Raw genomic sequence first — 24,018 nt, 5'->3', positions numbered from 1 at the left:
ATTTTATTTAAGATTTCTGAATTGGGGGAAAATATAGCTGTATAGTTTCTTACTTTCATTAAACACAGATAGGAGACTGTGGCAGAAGATTATATAAAATAAATATAAAGAATTTTGGATAGGGTATGCAGGCATACTCATGCGGGAATGTTCGAAAGAGGTAAATATTATATCAAAGGACAAAGGAAGGACTGGCCATAAAACTCCACCCAGCAGCCCCATTCATTCTGCTGGTTGGGTAATTTGAGATTGGGTATGCTATTTAATTATTTGGGACACTAGTTTCCTCCAGTGTAATTTGAGGGTGAGTTATGATGTCTCTATCACTCATTCTAACTCTTACTTTCTCAAATTTTACAAGGGTAGTCACTTGATAGTCTGTGAAACTTAATTTCACTGATTTTATGAATGCAGTTACTTAAAGTGGTAAAGTTCATTTGGTAAAAGCACTTGTGTAATAGATTTTCACATCAGATACATGATGTTTCTAACTCAATGTCAGCATTACAATTAAAATTAATTTATTTTTAAATAAATCAAAAGTAAATAAAATATTTGCAATGTAAAAACAAGATGATAATTATAAGCAAATAAAATAATAAGAATCGTTGAAAATGACTGAATAAGTAAGGAAACAAAGAAGTTAAAAACCTGTGCCTCCTTTTAGCCATTTCAAAATTTGGTTATAGCTATTTTGAGTGTGCAGCAGTAGACCAGTCTATTTGACATATTGTGTTTCTTTTATCACTGATGAAAAACACTAACATGTATTTTCTGATTTTGTGGGAGTTACTAATTGCCATTTCTGAGAAATGGCTATGTGCCTAAAAGTGACATATATAATGAGCATTCTGTGAGCCTTCTGCAATATTTAGTTTTTTCAGGCAGTAACTGAGAAAATGGAGACAGCAAGCCTCACTGCAGTTTCTTTCACTTACATTATAACTACAAAGCAATGTTGGTATGGAGTCATTTTGATAATTGTGTTCAATTAATGGGTATGATAAGATTCAATGGCTGTGGCTGTGAATGAAAATTATTTATTGTAATTAATGTAGATTGTCCCAGTTCAAAACCATTCCAATTATAATATCCAGATGATTGGGGGAAAAAACACAAACAAACAAAAATCCAACTGTAATGACTTGAATTCAAATCAGTACCTGAAAGTTGTGTGATCATTCCTAGGTTCATTGCAATCCTATTCAAAGTAGCAAAGATGTGGAACAACTAAATGTAGCCTGACAGATGTATGAATAATGAGTATGTGTACACACACACACACATACACGCCACTGTTATACTATCAGCCATAAAAAGAAAAGAAATTCCATTATATGTCAGATGAAAGAGTTTTTATCTTGATGCCGAGTAAAGCAATCCATTCACAGAAGTCTGGGATTTACTTAAACAAAGTATTACTGTAGTTAAATTCAGAGAACTGAAGATCAATGTGGTGGCTATCAGGGATAGGAAGAAGAGAAAAGGGAGCAGAAGAAACAACTGGACACATCGTCTCAGCCAAGACGAATGAGCTGTACATGCCTGTTATACAGCCTTTAGCTCTTTGCTGCATGGTGATGTATTGCAAACTTAAAAATGCAAGCAGTTACATCACAGGTGAAGTGGGGGTTCTTAGTGATGTAATGGCCTGCGAACCACCCAGGCTCCTGAAAGAAACCCTTCACCCATGTAGTGACATAGGAAACATCTCCAATCTAGATGTGGATGTAATAGTTTCTTTGGTCTCTCTGGTGTTTTCGCATCTCCCTCTTGCGGGCCACAAGAATATATCATAGATATTCAGCTATGTATTACAGCTAAACGTTGACCGGCCAAGTGTCTGGCAAAGCCATTTATTATGAATATTTGGTGTTACCCAGCCTTTAATATTTCAGCTGTCTTCTGCTATGAAATCCTTGTGTGCCCAGACCAATTGGCAAACAGTTCAGCTCCCCAGACCTGCTGAACCTACTAAGTTACTAACTCCCCTGCTGAGCTTAGGAGACAAGCTGTAGGAGACTACTAGCTTTTTTTCTTGTGCTAATGAAGCTCAGACCATCCCCTTGCCTTGAGGAGGCCAAGTGGTTCTCCAGAGCAACTGACTGAAAACAAAGGAAGTTTTTACATATCTAGGTGGGAAGTAAAACAACATTCCTGAGGAGGCAGAGAACCACATGCCCAGAGAAAGAAAGGGCAGGAATTTTCTGTAGTCAAGGACAGAACAGGGTGGCTAGAGAGAAGAGAGGATGGCAGAGGTTCTGTAGAGGGTAAGCAGACCTCGGTAGAGTTTTCTAAGTGACAGGAGTAGAGAGTAGCAGAGATGGAGAAAGAGCATACAGAGGACGAAGGTGAGGCTGGAAGCATTAGCAGGACTATGAGCTAGAGAACCGGACGAAACTATAGTTATGGAGACAGGATTTCATCCCAGAGAAATAAAGTAGACGGGTATAGATCTTGGTATGTCTAGAGTTATTCCTGCCTTGAATGCCTGGTGGAGCTATAGCTGAATTGATAGAATTTTGTCTTAGAGGAATAAAGTTAACAGACATAAGAACATAGATATTTTTCCCTCAGATGCCCCACGTCAGATGTAGCTAAGCCCCTGGACCCTGAGTAGTCCATATCTCCCTAGGAAAACTCACCCTCTTTACAAATAAATAAATAAACAAACAAACAGCAACATAATATAAATATAAAAATATGCACAAAAATAACAACTACCCCAAAATAAATTAATGGATTAAAAATAAATGAATAATGAATACCTAATAATCAAAGCAGAACAACCTGAAAACAAATTTATATTAAAGAATAATGATAGGAAAATAGAAATAGTTGCATAATAATACATACAAGTTTAATTACAGTATGTAACAGGAAGTCAGGGTGTTAATTAAGAAAGTCCTACCAACAGCTATTTCCTCTTAAAAATAAGCACAAATAGGGGGCTAGAGAGATGGCTCAGAGGTTAAGAGCACCGACTGCTCTTCCAGAGGTCCTGAGTTCAATTCCCAGCACCCACATGGTGGTTCACAACCATTTGTAATGAGGTCTGGCACCCTCTTCTGTGTTTATAATAAATAAATAAATAAATTTAAAAAAAAAGAATAAGCACAAATAAGCAATACTAAGTAGAATTTGATGATTATTTTAGATGTCTTGGTGTAAATATTTAGAATTATTCTTAAATAGGTATGTAGTACATTAAACTCCTTGACAGTGAGTTTGGAAGAATCTCTAGTTATAAAGCATAGACTGAAGTGTGAGCTTCTGCTATTTGTGACTATAGGTGTGAGCTCATGTCTATGTTTGTATGCGTATCTGTGTACCTGCATGTGACGGCCAGGGTCAACATCGATGTCTCCAATTGATTTATGCCTTATTTTTGAAAACAGTGTCTCTCACTGATTCTGAAACTCAGGCATTTGGCTAGTTTGGCTACCCAGAAAGTCCAAAGGATCTTCTTCTCTGCCTCTGCAGTAGTGGGAGGGATTACAGGCATGTATTGCAGGATCTACCCCACCCCCGCCCCCCACCCCCGTCCCCGCCTCCCACCCCCTCATCCGCCAGACAGGGTGGCTCTGTGTAGCCCTGGCTGTCCTGGAACTCACTCTGTAGACCAGACTGGCCTTGAACTCAGAACTTGGAGATCTGCCTGCCTCTGCCTCCCAGTGCTGGAACTAATGACCTGTGCCATCACTGCCGGGCACATTCAGCTTTTGTTCTGGTTTCAAGGGACCTCTTGCTCCCATAGCTACCAGAACTAAGCACAGGCCCTCTTGCTCCCATAGCTACCAGAACTGTCTCCCAAGCCTGGTTTTGTTTTTTAGCAAATTCATGAATTGTAAAATACATTTTACTTTTTGTCATCTGGCTTTAAATGTGGTTTACAACTTTTGAAAATAAATGAGGACGGAGATGAGTCCTCCTCCTCCCGCCCCCCACCTCCTCCTTCCAGTAGCTTCCCTTTCTAGCCTGTTTAGGGGTTGGCTTGAAATTCAAAATCTTTTTACTACATCCTCCAGGCTGCTGGCATTAGAGGTACACGCCATCAAATTGTCTTGTACTCCAGGTTATTTAGAATTTCTTCCACTCTAAGAATTGCATATTATTTCAAAGTTCAGCAGAATAAAGAAAAAACAGATGCATGTCAAGAAAGAGGATCATTTAAATGAATTACTTTAAACAATAGAGCCTTTAAAAGAAGAACCAGACACTAAGAAATTCTAGAGATGTATGCAAGATATATGCAGAGATGTAGAAGCAAAACAATTGTTCAGTTGGCATTTTCATCTAATTTACAAAATTTGCATTCTGGACAACTAAATTGAAATATCTGAGCTAAATATTGTAATGTCATCACAAAGTAACCATCACAATATAATCCAGTGTGTTCCTTAGTACTTAAAATAATCATTCAAAAGATTTTTAACTTCATTTGAATAATGGAAATACTAATATATCAGTATAAACAAATAACAGTTATTTCCAAATCGACAGCACATGTGGCTTTAAGAAATGGCATAGTTGGTAATAATAGAATTAGGAATTGAATATGGAATTAAGGAAATAATTCAGTTATTCACTTGGGTACATACCGTCCCGGGTCGGGGATAAGGTATTCTTCCATCATACTGGACCCAACGATGGTCTGCACTTTCCTTATGAGCATATGGGCCATTAAAAACTGCTCTGATGTCAGCCATGCTATACACACAGACAGCAGAGCCTTTGAAGATGGAGCTGAAAGAAAGGAATGCCATCCAGTCATTCACCCACTGAGCACATTCTGCACCCCAGAGCTGTGTGGAAAAATCTATGGCACATTCTAGTTGACAGGCATTGCCAAAATATGTGCCTATGTCATGAAGGAGTTTATAGGCAAGTAATTCTGACTGAGCATTGATGGTGACAGGGACGAGGGCTGCCAGGTGGATCATCAGGGACCCCAGGAAAGAGGGGAGTTCTATACTGACAGCAGTGCTTCTCAGCCTTCCCAACCCTTTCATACAGCTCCTCTTAGTGTGGTGACCCCCAAACATACAATTGTTTTCGTTGCTACTTCATAACTGTCATTTTGCTACTGTTATGAATCATAATGTAAATATCTGATATGCAGGACATCTTATGTGACCCCAAAGGGGTCATGACCCACATATTAAGAACCACTGATTCAGAAAAACTATAAGATAGAAATGATTAAGTATGATGCTTATTTACATATTGTTTAGTTTTTGAAATCATCATAATACTTACAAAGAGCTTAAAATGAAAATGAAAAAATGTTATTTGTGTTTAAAACAGTAATTATTTAGATATATAAAAAAACATACCATTTATCTGTCTTTTTGAAACTTCTTGTTTTATTTGTTATTATTGTTGTGTTTGTGTATGACATGTAATTCTGGGAGAGGAGCAAATTCGATTCTCTTTTCAATAGTGTGTTGAGGGGATAGAATAAGGTTGTCAGGTTTGTGTGTTTGCTGACCTAACCACTTTCTAGCCTTTATCAGTCTACTAAAAGTAGGTGTACATCTCGAATTTGGATACTGAATGTGTTGTTCAAGTGATTTTGTTTAAACAATTTTTAAGGCAGAAATGAACTTTCATTTCATGAGCTGGGCTTATGAATTATAGTAGTCTACTTAATACTTAATGTGCCCCAAATCATGTGGTTTCAGCAGAAATACTAAGCAGCTAAAATTTTCACAGGAATTCTAAAACTCTACAACACAGAGAATAATCATTAGCACCCTTCAGGTATTTCTTTCTTGCTTCATTTCTGGAAAGCAAAACACATTTTCTTTGAGGCCTGTTCTTAAAACTAAGATGACCCTTTCTGACCAAGTGACATCACCCCTGCTTTACACAAGCTAAGGACTCTTTAACATGAGAAGCTCGAACACTAATGTTCTTGGAATGATGTCAGTGGGAGACATCAGAGTCAGAAGGTAATGGTAAGCAGGCAGATAAGAGGAAAGTGATATTGTGATAATAATCACATATCTGCTTGTTTATAATAAAGAAATAACGCACCGTTATTAGAGGTTAATTATGTCTTTTCACTAGACAAAGGATATGGCATGCATTCCAAAATTACCTCAGTCTTCAGGGCAGCATTAAAAATAAAACAACAAAGAACACCAGGAACAAAGAGCTGATTTGTAACTTCACACTCTGGGTGGGCAGAAACTTGATAGGAAAAGGGAAAAAAGAAGTATCTTGGGGCTCTGTCTCCCTGGCACATATCTACATCTGTGTGTGGAACACACATCAACTTCAACTTCAAAGAAAGATTTTGCATGGAAAGGGGCCAAGAAAACTAGAACTGAGATACTTGAGCCAATGCAGGCGATTGCTCCTCTTGCATTTTTTTTCAGTATTCATTGCACACTAATAGAAAAATGGATTCCCAAACAGCAGCTCTTGGGAAGTCTTCCTAATGTCCATAATAAAATATTTCCATCTTAAGTCTCACAATTAATTAAACAGTCTTTGTTTTTCAATATATTCTGAATCCATAGAAAATTCCAGCTTATGAGGATCTTGCCACAGAAAGAAATAAACTGTAAATTGTAGGAACTTATTCAAAGGAGGAGACCAGAGTCATTTCTTTCATTGTCAATAACAACTTCCAGGTCCTCTCATCCTAATGTGGAAGCCCATTGACAAAGAGTTAAGGGAAGATATATGCAAAATTTAGAAGTAGTCTAGGCATGCAAGGGAAGTGTCTGTGTGCTTCAAACAGAGCCAAAAGTAAGTAAACGAATTAAATAGGATGAAGACAGTAGGGAGCACACCTTTATAAAAGATTTGTAGATGCTGCTCCTAACTCACGGAAGTCACAGAATCTCACTGATATCACAAGGCAGCACTATGCAGAAACCAGACATGAACACAGACATAGGAAGAGGACGAGCTTCAGTCTGGCCTCATGGATAGGAATCAGCCACTCATCTTAGAGAGTAGTTTAGTGGACTCTCAGAGCAGCCACATCTACCTGTTACGGTGACAAGGGGGTTGTGATGTGATAGGTTCTAAGTCAACAGTGCTCCACACTGTTTTGTCAATCAACTTGGTCCTTCATTCAGGCATTTCTTTAGTCCCACCTCTCTGGTCACACATCTGGAAAGCACTAATTATGAACATTCCATGCATATGTTCTTTTCTTATACCTAACAATTTTATACTGTGACTTCGTATTAGAGACGCGTTTTTCATGTGTGCAGTGACATGTGCTCAGCTGAGTCATTGATGCATCTGAAATAAGAGGAATGTTCTGGGGACTGAGTGAACATTTTCTGTGGTAATTAGCATAGTGGCCACCATGCTGGTATAAAGAGAATGCATATGAATAGATTTCTAACAAACACAAAAGCCAGGTCAAATGAGGAAAATAGGTGTGCTATGCAAATATGAGGGAAAATTAAAAAGATCAACTAGCTACTGTTATAGTTTGAAGATTAAAGTACCCCTAATAGGCTCATGTGGGTTTTTTCTTTTTTAACAACTGTTCCCAAGTTGGCATTGCTATTTTGGGAGGTTGTGCATCCTTTGCGAGGTGGGACCTCGTCAGAGAAAATGGGTCTCTAGGGAGTAGGCCATGGTAATTATAGCCCAGCTCTGCTTCTGGCCCTAGTCTTGCTGTGCTTCATAATTTCCAAGGGTGAGCAAGCTCCTGGGGCATGCCGTAATGGATTACATCTTCGAAGGGTGAGTTACTTCTCTGAAAAGTTGCTTCTTTTGGGTGTTTGGTCACAGCGATGGCAATTGCAATTGCTCTAACTGTGTTAGTTTGGAGCTGGAGATGAAGCTCGGTGGACGAATACAAAGGTCTGTGAACCAGACAAGGAAACAACTATTTGACTCATATACAGGAAAAATTTCAAGGACTAAAAGCATTCTCTTTGGGACTGGAGAGATGGCTGGGGGACGAGAGTTCTTGCTGTTCTTGCACAGACCCAGAGTTCAGTTTCCAGCACCCACTGCAGGCAGTTCACAGCTGCCTGTAAATCCAACTCCAAAATATCCGATGCCCTGTTCTGGTCTCTTTGGGCATCCACATGCACTTGCACATGCGTACACATGGACACAAACACATAAAAGTAAAATATATATATAATAAACCAAAACAAAACTCTTTTTCAAGCTTGAGGTAGGAGAGCAGAAAATGGACTGTCATCAGACTGGTCAGATATGAGAGTTTGGCATGGCAGCAAAGGTCCTCATTGTCCACCACAGACAAACCGTGTACACCGTGGTGGCCTTTTCTGGTGTGTCAGCTGCACCAGGCTAATGTCTTAAAGCTAGTTACTCAATGAATGTATTTAATAGATATGATCAAAGTACATGATCAGTTGATTTTAGGGAGATTACCCTTGATAATCTGGGTGAACCTGATTCAATAAATTCACAAGCCTTATAAAACCCAGCGAAGTTATCCTCAGATTCTGCCGCTGAAGTAATTTGGGCCATGTTCAAAATTCAACTTCCCTGCCTTTTCCCAGCAGCATGCCTTTTGGTTTTTGGAATTGTCTAGCAAAGACCCATGATCCTGTAACTAATTCCTTATAATAAATCTCTTCATATATTAAAAAAAAAAAAACTTTAAAAAAAAGGATTGTGTTCAACCTACCTGGTTGTGGTAAAGACTCCGTATACTACAGGATTTCTTTCATCTCTTGTAGGGAGCAAATAAATGTCTTCTGTTAATGGAAAAATAATTATGTACCATATTTTTGTTTTTCAGTATTACATTTGCTTTTTAATAATATATAATACTTCAAGAACTCTAAGCACTGTCCAAAATAAAGATGAATCACTGCAGCATTAAGGAATTAGGGGTAAAAGCTTTCTTACCAGTTATGTGACAACCTCTTAGTGGTCTGCGTCAGTGAGATGACTCAATTGACAGTCTCCATGACTATTTCCAACTAAGAATATGTGATTTCATATAAAATGGAAACCAGACAGTAAAGGAAGATTTTGCCTAACAGTTTATAAACATGTTGTGCTGTAATGGCTTCAGCCTAGTATTTCAATATGAAAATACTAGGCTGTATTTGTGCAGAGAATACAGCACTGATAGTCAAGAAGTACCAGAATGTTTTACAGGATGATGAGAGGTATGGGTATGTTTACTTTCAATATGAGTAATACATAAAACACTGAAGTCATTGGAAGACTTAATTGTTTTGTCCACTTGAAAATAAAATTAGAAGATAATGATATTGACCTTATATGCAACTAAAATCTTTCCAGAACTAGATTTGAGAGGAATAAAAAAGAAGAAATAAGAAATCTGTCTGCAGCCTCTCTTAAAAAGAGGTTTTAAGTCAGATCACCATGGTCAACAAATCTTCCATCCTCCCCAGCAGAGGGCAACCTAGGAACAAGGAATCCAGGCTATTCCTACCTGTTGCTCCCACCAAGGAAAAAAAGGAAGAAGGGGATTGCATGCATAGACTTTCTAGTCTCATAGCTCACATTTTCTGATTACTGTAATTGTTTCCCTTTATTAAATTTGAGGTTCTTTCAAATACAGGAATACTTCATTGTATTTTGCATTCAGACTGCGAGCAAAGAACAGCTTTGTGTGGGCGAAGGTCAATTTAGTAAGAACAATTCCAAGCTGTGCTTATTTGTCTATGTAGGTATTTGTGTATATGATACTAAAATAAATAAATGCTGTATTACTTGATTAGTAGGACTGTTCTACGAGCAAGGGACATGACACGTGACTTACGGAGTTCATCAAAATGAGTATCTGCCCCATCGCTTCCAGGAATTGAGCAAATCAGTCTCGCCTTAAGAAAAGTAGTCCATTTGTTTATCAGACTTCGTTGCCCACCTACATCATTCTGAAAGAATGGGAAACAAAAAGGTTAAAAAGTTACCAGTAGGAATCGACCACTCACTAAACCCAGTAGGCATTACAGGTAGTATCTTATTAATACTACCTTTTACAAGGCACAGAGCCTGAGTATTGACTTCAACTACTCAATAATGGAAAGTTAGTCTGTCACTCAACCGTAAATGTTTTCTTATGGTTAAATGAATGCAAGCAATTTAACTCTGGTGGATGAGGAGATGCATGCAGGACTGCAGTAATTAAAGCAGGCTGGGATCAAATCCTGTGTCTGCCAAGTTTGTGTTCCGTGACCTATAAAACGCTAATACATCTCTATTCTGTCATTGATAAAATATGATTAACGTCTTGAAATTCGGTTATTTTGATGATCAAATGGAAAATTTTGTGTAATGTATTTAGTATTGTGCCAGGCATCTTGAGTTCAATAGCTGTTAGAATGACTTATGTATCATTTATGTATTTAAGAATATTTTCATGTTTTAGAAATAGGCTTCATTATAAAGTAAAAAGAAATGGTCTTCCTCAAGCTAATGTAGTACTAATTAAACATCAAGGAATCATAAGTATACAAATACATACATATGAAAATAATTTTAAATATTAACCTACATTTCCATACATTACTTCTCAGAAGTTTTTTATTTAAAATGGTTTTAAACGCTGAGCCAAAAATAAACATCCATATCAAATAAACAGAATAAACAGAATTATGTCCTTTTTTACACTAAATTTATAACATTTTAAAAATGCATTTGTTGCTAGCTTTTTTCTGTGCTCATAATAAATAAAATGCAAATTATTCATGGAATGCATACATTAAGCATTTCATTTCAATAAAAAAAATTCTTAGATCCATTTTCCATTAACCTACTTACATTTAACCATGTTTCCTAAATCTTTTGTTTTTCCTCATCCCAAATTCTAGAAAGTTAATGAAAAGTCAATTGACAGGTTTGGTATTTGAAGATCTAGTGCCTACCTTCTCTGCTTAAAGTCTATAATGTAGACTAAATTGAAGGAGAATGTCTGAATGACTACTTTAAGCAAGAATATTGAATGCATATCTAATAGATATAAACATATATGCACACACATATCCATATATCCTTCAGAACAGGGAGGAGGACACAGAAGGAAGAGCAACAAGCCTCCTATCTTCAGAGAATTCAAGCTCAAGCACAGAAGGAAACTATATGTAACTCTCAGTTTTACTCAGCTCTTATATTCCTTCCTGTTGATGAGGCACAGCTCTTGATCAATAAAATGTAGTAATAATTAATCCTTTCTTGATTTATTTTAGATGTATAAGAAACAACAATTATAAGCTGAAGGATAATTTTCAACTTTAAAGGCACTGATCTTGAATAAAACAGTTTATGAACTTAATGAACAAAACATAACAACATCTCACAGATTTTCGCTTCACTTATTTTTCTTTTTAAAATTTTGACACAGGGTTTCATTATATGACCCTGGCTGGCCTGGAACTCACTATATAGAAAATGTTGGCTTGAGTTAGCTGAAATCCACCTTCTTCTGCCTCCTGAGGGCTGGGATTAAATGTGTGTATCACTCCCCAGCAACGATGTCTTTCCTTTAAACTTAAATGTTTCCAAACTACTATGAATGACAGAATACAACTGTAGGGAAGTACATATGTGCTTGGGGTTACATATATAAATACATATTCATATGTATATGCATATACACAATAACGAAAATCTGTGAGATGTTGTTATGTTTTGTTCATTAAGTTCATGAACAGTTTTATTCAAGATCAGTGTCTTTAAAGTTTAAAATTATCCTTCAGTTTATAATTGTTTCTTATTCTGTTTAGGTCTCAGTTTCTGTTAAAGTTTAGGGTTCTGATAAGGCAAGCCAGGGAGGTATTGCATACCAGGCATGATTCAGCACTTACAGCCCCAGCCAATCAGAAACACATTAATGTGGCTGCTGCTCACTTGGCCAATCATATTTAGGATGACCTAATCCTTTCTTGGTCATCTATAAAAGGAGCCTGTGAACTTCTCTAGGGGTCATTGCCATTTTGTTATGTGGCTGAACACAACATGCTGGAATTCTTCTCCTGAAAAATAAATGCTCTTGCTTTTGCATACATGAGTGGTGGTCATCTGTAGGGTGATCTGCGGACCCTAACAATAATAAAATCTACAATAGCATTTAATTTTTAGATGTTTTAAGTTAGCACCAGAAAGTCAACTTCTTAGTGCCTTCACCAATTAGAATACTCTTTACAGTACCGCCAATCAGGTGCCTCATAGATATATGTTTAATTGCTAAGAAATAACTAGCATTACAAATGAAATTGGCAAAATTCTTTAGGAAGGTTTGGAGAGCCAAGGAGATGGAGCCTCTGCTGGAGTTACTGCACACAGAGAAATGAGGAGAGGTGTTTGGGAAGTGGCAGATCTGATGCTATGTCTTTTTAATGGCAGTTGGTGTCCAGGCACATGTGTAAAGATGAGTTCCAGAAATGCCTCGGGGGCTGGATATTAGCAGAAAAGTACAACAGATAGAGCAATCCAAAATACATGGAGAGAACCAAGACAGCTTGTTTCAATGAGAACTGGGATCAATTAAACTAGTGAAGGAAAATGTTAGAAAAGTAAATTAGGGGAAGACCAAGGAAGGCTTTCATACAAGGCCAAGGTGCCTGTGTGTTATTAAGTACACAATGAAGAAGTTCTCAAGGATTGCAATTAGAAAAGAAATGAAATAATTATATTTGTCTGTCAGAAAACCACATAGCATACTCTATATAATGCCATTCAAATAACAGTCATGTCTGTAACTGCTCTTAAATTTCTATTGTGTATATTTATTATTTGAGTGTCATTGCTCAAACGGTATTCTACATAGCTAGCTATTTGATGATTCTGATGTCTCTGAAGATGTAAATTCAGACTTATCTAAATATGGCTTTTAAAAGCCGGGCGGTGGTGGCACATGGCTTTAATTCCAGCACTCGGGAGGCAGAGCCAGGCGGATCTCTGTGAGTTCGAGGCCAGCCTGGGCTACCAAGTGAGTTCCAGGAAAGGTACAAAGCTATACAGAGAAACCCTGTCTTGAAAAACCAAAAAATAAATAAATAAAATAAAATTCTCATATCTCAGGAAGTATCATTCTTTTCTAAATATCCTGGTATATAAAATGTCAATAAGTGTCCATATTCAAACATTTTCCTTATTCTATTTTCAATTCTTACCTGTTGTAAACATAAAAAAATTCTAACCTACTGGCTCCAAATTTGTTGATTAAAAAAGAAATGTTTATTTTTTAACTTGATAAGTAAAAATTGCCATATTTTAAATGGAATAATTTCTGAGTGCTCTTGTCTCTCTACCCAGCTGTCTTGTCCAGTTCCTTAAGGAGCTCCAGAAAAAGCAAACAAACAGAACAAACCAGATCAAAGCTACCTGCTATCATCAGAGCAGTGAGCACAATTTGGGCACAATGCTCTCAGTAAGCACTGGATCACTGAACAGAAACTTTCAGAGAAACCGGGAGCATTGCAGGGGAATTCAGTGCACTAGACTTTGTATTTCTTCTGCAAGGAAGTATCGGTCTGACTTTGTTGTCCAGCTCTCAGCTCCTGTATTTGTTTGCAAAGCCACAAAAATCCCATCTGAAAACTTTGAGCCCAGAAGAAGGCTGAAAGGAGGTAATCACTCTTGTACTAAATCGTCACGTCTTCACTTTTTTTTTCTAAAGCTCTACAGAAGCCAGCAGTTTCCCCAACACAAAAGATTTATTATTGAGATGTCAGAATTGGCAGCTCATGGGCACCAGCCACTTCTGTGTGCCTCCACTCTATTTATCATGGCTCCTTTGTTGTTAGATCCTCTACACAAAGATGCACATGAAAGCACCAAAGAGAAAAAGGTAAACAAGCCTGAACTTTGGTGCCCCCTCTGGGTGGTGAGTAAGGAGAGTGCCTGTGAGCAGTCATTTGCTTGGCTTTTGACAGCAGATTATCAATTCTTTTCACCTAGTAATAAGTGGGTAAGTCATGATACAGCCTAATGGACAGGACATACTTCTTCTGTGCAAGAAAATTGAGGTTTATATAAATATTAAACAGACATGCAAAGTAGCTCAAGGCTGTCACCCAGGAGTGTTACTTACAGTCACAATACTGGGTTTGTATACTAAACATAGTTTTATCTGTGTAAAATATTCCCTTTAAAGACCTCTCGGTACCTTATAATATCATTTTCACACATGTTTAGGGGAAAAAAAAGGTCTATGGAAATATATTCATTGATTTTAAATTGTACTGCTGAATCCTGAAAATTAGTGAAATCACCAAGGCAATTGTGAATGTATTGAAGCTGTATGTTCCAGGGATGGGGATGTGCTGAGGTAATAGAATGTTTGCTTAGCATGGAAGACTGTGTAGTCCCAAATTCGCTGAGTTCAATGAGTCACATATGTGTCATACAGGCAAGTGGCTGGTTTTCTTCTCTGCCCTTTTTCTTAGCAATTTGTGTCTATACATCTTTGTTTTGCCTTCTAAGGTATCTCAGCTGTCAGATGTTAGTCAGTGGGGAGAATGGTTCTTGGCTGTCCAGCTACCGGGAATTTACTTGAGATCCTAAGTACTAGAAAAGCCTCTGGTGTCTTTAGAAGTAGTAGAGAGGGGGTACAATTAGATCTGATGTTGGTAGGGGGTTGCTCTGACATGCTCCTCTTCTAAGATACATGTCTCTGTAACAGCAGTCTCCCATGACCATAAATAATTCCATTTTTCATACGGCATCTCACCCATTTCTATGTGAGTCAGGAGACTTCAACATTTGTTTCTACAACTCACCTGAGAGGATGGCCACGTATGATATCATGTGAAGATGAACTGAGGCAGTTCTTATTAAAATTGTTATTATATCAGTATTTTCCTTTTTAGTACTGAGAACAGTTTCGCTGTTCTTCCCATGAACCCATCACAACAAACCACAGTTACAACTTATTGAAGACTTAGCGTAGAAAGCAGGAAGAGCAGCGTTGTTTTCTCATTGGGTGCGAGTAGACCTTCACTATCATACACTGGTTCCTTCGATGTATGGAAATGTCCTCATTAAGGCTATTCTTTGTAGTGCATTGGTACATTTTTTTTAAATTTTTTTTTTTACAATACTATTCAGTTCTACGTAACAGCCACAGATTCCCTTGTTCTCTCCCTTCCTGCCTCCCTCCCCTTCCCCCCATCCCACCCCCCATTCACACCTCCTCCAGATCAAGGTCTCCCCCGAGGACTGGGATCGACCTGATAGACTGCATTGGTACACTTTTTAACATCACTTTTTTTTTTTTCTGGGGAGAGGCTCACTGGAGAACAGTATGCATGTGACCATCACAGGACAACTTGAAGAAATCAGTTCTCCCCTTCAGCCACTGGCTTCTCAAGCTTGGTGGCGAGTGGCTTTATCTGCTGAGCCATCTAAATGTTGATATATTTTAATGTACACGGTGTATGTCAAATGAGGCATTGGGGACCTTCTTCCAGGTTTCACTGTATTTCTTTGTTCTGATTAAAGTTAAGTTTTAAGTCTGCCATCTTGAGTTGGGATTATCCTCACCACTTTTATTCACTTACATAGAAACATGTAGGCCCTTTAATTAAGTTTTCAGAACCTAAGTTCTGTCCATAGAAATAGCTCGGTGCAGCCTGAGAAGGCACAGAGAGGAGGAGTAAACCGGGCAGTTGCTGTGTAGGCAACCCATGATCTCCTCGACCAGAGACATTCTTTAGAACACTCGACAGCATATTCCAGCACAGGGCTATGTCAAGCCTGCTCGATGGAGCTTTTTATGATAAATGACAAATTAGATAAAGAATATGATACATTGAAATAGAGCATCTACTAAGTGAAAATCACAAAGGTATTGTATCCCAAACGTTATATGCTGACTTTTTAACAATGCTCCATAGATGACCTGTGTATTTGCCTCTAAGAGACAACATCAGTGGTAGAATAATATTTTCATGTATTGTAAAAAATATTACAAAATTTATATCACACTTCAGGACAAGGCCAGTTTTGTTAATTCCAAGTATAATACAAGAATAGATATTGCTGAAGACAGCAACTGGAGAGGAGAGCACGGAGAGGTGTTGGCTTTAAATGCTCTGGGAACTTCCCCTCTTCGCACATAATACAGTTGAACAACACTGGGCAAATACTGAAATTTTAATCAGAAGTGGATCTACAACTCTAACCCTTATTGTCATAATTTCTTAGAGCATATTATTTTTCTGGGGGGGGGGTCTATGGATTTGAAAAAAATCTGGATTCCTGCAAAATAAGTCCATTACTGCTGAACAGGTTTTGTTGTTGTTGTTTTTGCTTGTTTGTTTGCTTTTTGAGAAATTAACTCATGTAGCTCAGGCTGACTTGGGACTCACTATGGAGCAGAGGGTGACTTTGAACTTCTGATCATCCTGCCTCTCTCTCTCAAGAACTGGGGTTGCAGGCATGCACCACCACACCTAGTTTTATACCGTGTTGGGTATAAAATGTCTACAGAGATTTTCAAGGAAACGTTTTCTTTCTATTTCAGTTTGCTTATTTGTTTCTTAAATAATATTTATAGGCAACTGCTTGAATTTGCCATAGGAGAACATCAATGCAAAGAGGGAGAGAGTTTCTCGCACTACTTCAGAAACTCAGAAAGAGGATTAGAGATGTAGGATGTGGATATTAAAGAACTCAGAAAGATGGAGATGCGGGACGTGGATAACGCGTTATGCTAAAGAACTTAGTTTCCAAGCACTAGCAGGTTCAGTTGGGTACAGGTAGGTGTGCTTTCAGGTAGTACTGAGGCTTCCTAATTTTTGTTTTAAAAGCTACAGCAAACATTATAAATCCCTTCCCAGGAATTCCTCTGACAGGAAAACAGATGGAGGTGCAGTGAAAGCACATCTGGAACGCTGGGCACTAAATCTCTCACTTAGGTTGTAAGTGACACGCTAAAAGTAAGCACAAAAACCACAGCTCGGTGAAGATCGATAAATACAGAGAGTGTCATCAGCCTAAAAAACAAATCTTCAAAGGCAGTGATTGTCCAAATAGGGCCATATATCAAAATAGACAATGCAAGTGGGATTGAAGCAAACAGCTATTAATGAGACCCCTAGGCAAGTTATGTGAAAGGGCCATCCAAACTGAATTCCTGGCATAGACAAAAGGAAATGCTCAAAACAAAAAGAACTGGCATTGCCTACAGCTGGAACCTGCAGTGGGCTGCATAAGTGAGCCTGCCACAATGCTTCCAAAAATGAAGGGAATCCACGAGTAATCAAAATAGCCTGGAGGTGCAAAACTGCCGGCCAGGCCAGCCTCACTAAAGGGACCGGCATTTCCGCACATGACTAAGGGTGCACATACACACACACACACACACACACACACACACACACACACACACACACACACGCACGCACACAGGTGCACACACTGGGGGGGGGGGAGATTGTATAGATACAATGGTATCCCAAAGTGAACGAATTGCAATGTAAATAGACAGACGTCTCCATAATTTACCCCATGCTGCTGTGACTGAGCATTCAGTCATTACCTAATTCCTCACCATGGAGACAGAAATAATTTATCATGAATGAGAGAAATTCACCAGGGTGGAAGATGACCCACTTAGTACTTCAAAATATTGACAGTTCAACAAGATTGAAGAATTAAATAGAGCTTAACAAGGATTTTATGAATCATTTAAGTCTAAATACCCTTTAAATATGAAAGGATTGATAACTAGTTGGACTAGAAAGTCACGATCTTACAAAAAGATAATCCATTAGAGAATATGTCTTGTATGATGGAAATCATTCTTATTTTGAAAGAGGGTTTTCAAATAAAGGTATTCCCCTGAGCTCTTATTGATTAATACTGTCATGTGAAATTAACTTCTGTTGATATCTCTTCCTTCCATATCTCTCACTAAAATTTATAGCTCTTATTAATAAATTTTTACCATATATGGTTCCAAGGTACTTTATGTTCTGAAATATTATACACTTACAAATTACAAGTATTTTTAAAAATGAGAACAAATCAGAGAGCTGGAAAGGTGGCTTAGTGATTAAAAGCACTTGCTGTTGTTCCATAGGACCAGAATTTGATTTCCAGGATCCATTCAGGTGGCTCACAGCTCCAGAGGATCCAATGGCCTTCTGGCCCCTGTGAGTTCCTGCAGATGTGTAGCATACACAGAAACACTTTACACATAAATAAAAATAAGAAAATAAATCTTTTTTTTAAGTGAGAGCAATAACAGTAGATTCTATATTTACAACTAACTAAATACCAGCTGTGCATGATGTCGCCCATCTGAAATCCCAGCAGTCAGAAAGTAGGGATATAGGGGATTGGGAGAGTTTGAAGTCCATGTGGACTACACAATGAGTTCCAGGCCAGCCTGGCCTCGAAAGTGAAATACCTTCTTCAATTTAACAAAACAAATGGAAACATAATACAAGGCCATTGCTTGCCAATATACTTTGGTAGTGAACCCCCAGGACACTACTGCCACCTTGCTCAGCTCATAAGAGATATGACGTTGAATAGGTTCCAAAAGTCTACGGACATGATATATGATACGTGTCAGTGAACATTTTCAAGTGCTATGGCTAGGTTTTACATTCTTCACATGTAAGTCTCCTACATTAGGTTATGTACTCATGCCCAGAAATCCATGTCAATAACCAATTGAGCATATGTCACATATAAATCCAATGCTCTCACTTAATCCTTATGTTTTATTTTTTTTAATGTTGTTACTGATTTAGGTACAATAGTCATAGAAGATGTGGGCATCCACATCATGTAGGTTAAAGATGGAGAACATGAGAAGAGGGTAGGAGGTATATACCAAGTTGAATGTTTCTATGCCCTAAGCAGCGGTCATCAGTTATACGCTGACTGTCAAATCCTGGCTTTTAAATTGTGATTAGACCTCACTTTTTTAGATTGTAACATCATTGAAAACTGCTTTCATTTTCCTGTTCTTTATTTTCTCTTCTCCTCCCAGCACACCCCCACACTTTCTTTCTTTTCCATTCTATTTTATTGGCCTGCAACAGGCTCTCTACTACTAGGATTATGGACATGTAACCACCCACAACTGTTTTGTTATTAAATTTTTTTATTCATTTTACACACCAACCACAGTTTACCCTCCCTTCTCTCCCCCTGTTTCCTCTCCCCACATCCCTTCTTACTCCCCATCCACTCCTCCTCCATCTCCATTAAGAAAGGATAAGCTGTTGGTGGGAGTGCAAACTTGTACAGCCACTTTGGAAATCAATATGGCGGTTTCTCAGAAAACTGGGAATCAATTTACCTCAAGATCCAACAATACCACTCCTGGGTGTATACGCAAAGGATGCTCAATTATACCACAAGGACACATGCTCAGCTATGTTCATAGCAGCATTATTTGTGATAGCCAGAACCTGGAGACAGTTGTGTAGCAACTGTGCTTTTTTATTAAAACACCCATTACCATGACTGATGGTAATTCTCTTACCCATCCCACCACACCACAAGACAAAGTCTCTCCAATTGTTTTTGTGAACATTTACATCTTTCTTAAAATTGTTATTGTCCCTTTGGATCCCATCTTTGTGCTTCATCTTGCCTACAAATATTTCTGAACAATTGCAGTTATTTCCATGACTCAAAAGCAATATCCTTTCAGCTTTCAAACTCTAGAAGTGAGACTCTAGAGAGCCTCAAGTTCATACTTTTAAGTAGCTGAATATGCTAACACATTCCAGAGTCACATCAGCTGCAGCATGTCCCAATATAACATGCAGGCTCTTTCCTCTCTCATAAAGGAATGCACTGTTTCTGCATTGTCAAGACCCATGTCTTGTCTCCTAAAACCCAGTTACCAAGAATATAGGAGTACTTATCTGTATGACAAATATCATCTAGGATGATATTACCTATGAGACACTTATTTATCATGTGGTAAGGTCAACATCATTTCAGAAATGGGAACAAGGAAGCATTGTAAATTCAGTTCTTCATCTTAATAGCCATATTTCAACATAACGGCATGTGACTACTGCATTAAATACTACAGATAAGAACATTACCATGAGTATGGATTGCACTAGCTTGTACTGATCTACCATCAAGATAATGATATTTATTTGCACTTTATATCTATACAAATAGATTCTATTTGAAATATCTCCTAAATAGTCCTTCATGTCTTTATTCATACCACGTTGGATATGACAGGATTCTAATCACAAGTATTCCTCAATCCAGATGCATTCTTCAAATGTGAGCTAAATATATCCATCTTGTCCCTCTGTACCTCAAATATTGAATAACTCACTATTACCTAGGTTCCTGTTCTCACTTGCTAACATGCAGGACTTCTTATCACTAAATTTACAACAAAGACATTGCTCTCCTGACACATGCTTTAAATTTTAACATAACATTTTAGCATTCTATGAACAAGATTTACCCTGACAAATGCTGCATGGAATGCTTTTCTCCATTCCTCTATGTAGCATAGTCCTGTTAATGTTATAGGATTCATTTCAATCATTCTCTTCATATGATTTTTTTCAAACTTCACTGATAGCTTAGAGTTTTCATATCTCCTATTTATGTCATATCATGTTATGAGTATCTTTTATATGCATTACCCTCAGTGATGGGTGATGTCATTCTGTATGCTGTGAATGTGTTGCTCTAATTGGTTGATAAAAAAAAAATGCTGATTGGCCAGTAGCCAGGCAGAAAGTATAGGCAGGATAAGCAGACAAGGAGAATTCTGGGAAGAGGAAGGCTGAGTCAGGAGTCGCCAGCCAGACACAGAGGAAGCAAGATGACAAGGCAGAACTGAGAAAAGGTACTAAGCCATGTGGCTAAACAAAAATAAGAATTATGGGTTAATTTAAGTGTAAGAGCTAGTCAGTAATAAGCCAGAGCTAGTGGCCATACAGTTTGTAATTAATATAAGCATCTGAGTGATTATTTTATAAACAGGACAAGGGACTGCAGGGGCCTGGCAGGACTTCCAACTACATCTCAGTGTACTTTGAGTTTTTTGGTTTTTTTGTTTTTTGTTTTTTTTTTTTTTTTTGAGAAAGGGTAACTTAGTTATCAGCAGTATAGTATGTGTTGTAGGGAAGTCATATTTTATTGCTATTTGTAAAATATTCAAAGATAATATATGAATGGATTATAATATTGAACATATCAGCTTTTCTCTTGAATTATCTTTAATCTTTGTATGTGTGTGTGTGTGTGTGTGTGTGTGTGTGTGTGTGTGTATGTGTGTGTGTGTGAGAGACAGAGTACTCTATTACCAAAATCTCTTTTTTACCAATAATTTTATGCCAAATAAGTCAAGAAAACAACACATTTTTCAGGTCAATATAACATCATTTTTTCAAGTTTAATAACAAAAGAGGCAGAAAATTCTTAAACTGTCAACAGTACCTTTTTGTGTCAAAGTATTAGTTAAATATGAGAGCAAACAATGGCAGCAGGAATAGCACCTTTGTGTTTCCATTATGGACCGTGGGAAACACGAGCTGAGCAGGCAGGAGCAAGGCCCGCCAGGCTGCTGGAGCAAACCGGGTCAAGTCAGAAGGGCTTCCACAGCTTACTCGTAATTCTGTCTACTTCTTTCTTCTAGACTATTTTTTTTATTATTATCAAACTCAATCCTCTTTCACGATAAAGATGCTCTTTTATTATTACTTGAGAAAAATTAGATAAATAATATTAAGACGTTTTGGAAATAAAGGAAATATCAACAAAAAGAATAAATTGCAAATGATATCAGAAGAATTCCTTTATGTGAAAATAATGTAGAAATTAACAATGAATATGAGTTGGATGTGCTGTAATTAAATTGCAAAGAAAGCATGTAGAACCAGACATCATGAGCATTTGACCAATAGATCATAGCTATAGTGAGCAGTCTTAAAATGTCATCCAGTTAAAAGAATGATTAAGAGATGAGACACACTGAGTGAAAAGTTTCTGTTTCTTTACTCTTCCTTCACATCTTTATTTAATCTCATAATTGATAGGGTAATAGGATAACAGAATCTTACTGTGTAGTCTCAGAGGCTTTGTAAGTTGGGAAGACTCATTTACTGCATTTTTTATGCCTTTTCATTTTTGCAGGAGGTTTTTTTCATAGCTTAAAAAGAACATTCCATGGTTAATGCTTGGAATCCTGCCTATGGCATCTATATAGAAATTTATAACTGTGACAGGGATTGAGGTATTCATCTACCTTTATGATTCATTTACACCAGAACAAAACCTTTACTTTGTTACAGATAAATTTCAGTAAAATGGATTATATCCATTAAGAAATAAGCACTGAACCTCCCTTCAAGCAGCACGCTTGTCGTACAGTTTTCAAAAAGACTCATGAAATGCATTTACTGCTTGTAAACTGATTCTGACATTTTTAACATACTTCTCTTACACAAAGTGTCAATCTCCTGCGTGTCTTTCGGGGTCATTATGCTGTTGTTATATGGCATGCTTCAGTAAACTGACACACTAAGAGCGCTCCAGGCATGGTCATTCATGCCAGCAGGAGGCTTTAAAAGAAGACTGTAGATTTTCGGACTCTGAGAGAACGAGGATGCCTTTGAGAGAATCTGTGCCCTGTGGGAGAAAAGGATCAGTGGAAGAGACAGCATTATTGGCTAGGAGAGTAGGTAAAGAATGGTCTGGGCTCACAAGTCGGCTTCATTCAAAAGACATGTTGTCATTAGCAATTTCAAGTGTGGTGATGGTTTGTATTCCTGTCCCTGGAAGTGTTCAGAAGCCCCAGGGCATAGAAAGAAACAAAAAGTGACAGGCTTATATGGAAGAAAATGAAAAGTTTGTTTAAGGCTGAGGAAAGATTCCTGAAGAAGGTATTTATTAACTTAATGGCTCTTACACATAACTGATTTATGTCTCCTCTGGAAAGTCATTTCAGCAGAGGCAAAGGCAGGAAGAACACACAAATTCAGACATGGAGAGTTTGGCTTCAAGTGCTGTCTCTAGTCTATAAAGTCCATAGTCAATCAACTAAAAGCCTTGATGAAACAAAGTGTAAGTGTCTCAAACAGTCAATGTGGTTAGTATAATTTACATAAAATGACAATATTCAGGAATAATTGGAGTTTTCTTTAAGAAAAATATTTTATGCTTTTAGTTATCTTTTCTTCTTCATTTTTCACTCAGAACTTAATCTAGATTAATGGCATAGGAAGTATTTAATATAAGAATATATAACTGTATTTAAAACTCAGTTGGTCCAAACAAAAGACATGGTTGTTACATGTGCAGTGTGTATTTAAAAAATACAGACATGATTTTGTTACTGTTTAAGTTACTTTAGTGTTCTTTCAATTTTAAGGTAGGATTGTCTAACGTTCCATGAGAACATTTTCCCTTTGGGGACCAGGACAGTGAGTGATCTTATTGAAAATATCAGGGACATGACACAGAGACATCAGCAGAGTGCCAAACAGTGCACAAGGCCGGGGAAGCAGGTCAAGAACTGAAAATCAAATTTGCTATTTGAAAATAACTTGTTTTTGCTTTTTCACAATTGCATCTCAAAAATTATACTTTTATAGAAGTGTGAACTCATCTTACAACTTTATCAGTCATGAATGGACCCTTTTCTTCAGCACTGAAGACGAATTACTTCATGCATATAGACACGGTTCTTAAGAAAAAAAATAAATGAATCTTGCCTTGCAAACTCTCCCAACTCTTGAAAGAATGCTTCTGTCAGATGTGCTGCCTTCCTGAGATGATTCCCGAAAGAAGAAATATATTTTATCATCATCTGGATTATAAGTGTCTGGAATGGGGAATGTTCCAATAAATTTTGCTCCTGTTTAGAAAATAAAGGGAGTTACAAGTTAAAACAATAAGAATAATCCAGCTGGAATTACCTCTGGGTCTTCTGTATATGAAACAACTAGCAGAATTTTCAAAATGTGGTCTGATAGTCGAATGTAAGAAACAAGATGTGCAGATAAACACGGTGGGAGCATGTGGTAGGACAAATGGTGACTGAACGAGTCTGTGAGGAATTTCAGGGGTGGGTGAAAAATTGAT

The 24,018-nt window shown here is 37.6% G+C and overlaps 1 protein-coding gene across 1 annotated transcript in view; it reads right to left on the bottom strand.

The window, feature by feature from the left end:
* Sema3d (semaphorin 3D) overlaps nucleotides 1-24,018 on the bottom strand; it is a 191,657-nt gene that overhangs the window by 30,623 nt on the left and 137,016 nt on the right. The window contains exons 8-11 of the mRNA XM_042272919.2: nucleotides 23,649-23,791; nucleotides 9,749-9,863; nucleotides 8,639-8,708; nucleotides 4,602-4,746 (exon numbers count right to left, since the gene is read on the bottom strand). Coding sequence (XP_042128853.1) covers nucleotides 4,602-4,746; nucleotides 8,639-8,708; nucleotides 9,749-9,863; nucleotides 23,649-23,791 — 473 coding nt within the window. The remainder of the gene's footprint in view (nucleotides 1-4,601; nucleotides 4,747-8,638; nucleotides 8,709-9,748; nucleotides 9,864-23,648; nucleotides 23,792-24,018) is intronic.

This window comes from Peromyscus maniculatus, chromosome 3 (assembly GCF_049852395.1).
Source record: "Peromyscus maniculatus bairdii isolate BWxNUB_F1_BW_parent chromosome 3, HU_Pman_BW_mat_3.1, whole genome shotgun sequence".
Classification (NCBI taxonomy): domain Eukaryota; kingdom Metazoa; phylum Chordata; class Mammalia; order Rodentia; family Cricetidae; genus Peromyscus; species Peromyscus maniculatus.
Note: the sequence above shows the minus strand (reverse complement) of the source record. Positions and strands in the feature narration are given on the sequence as shown.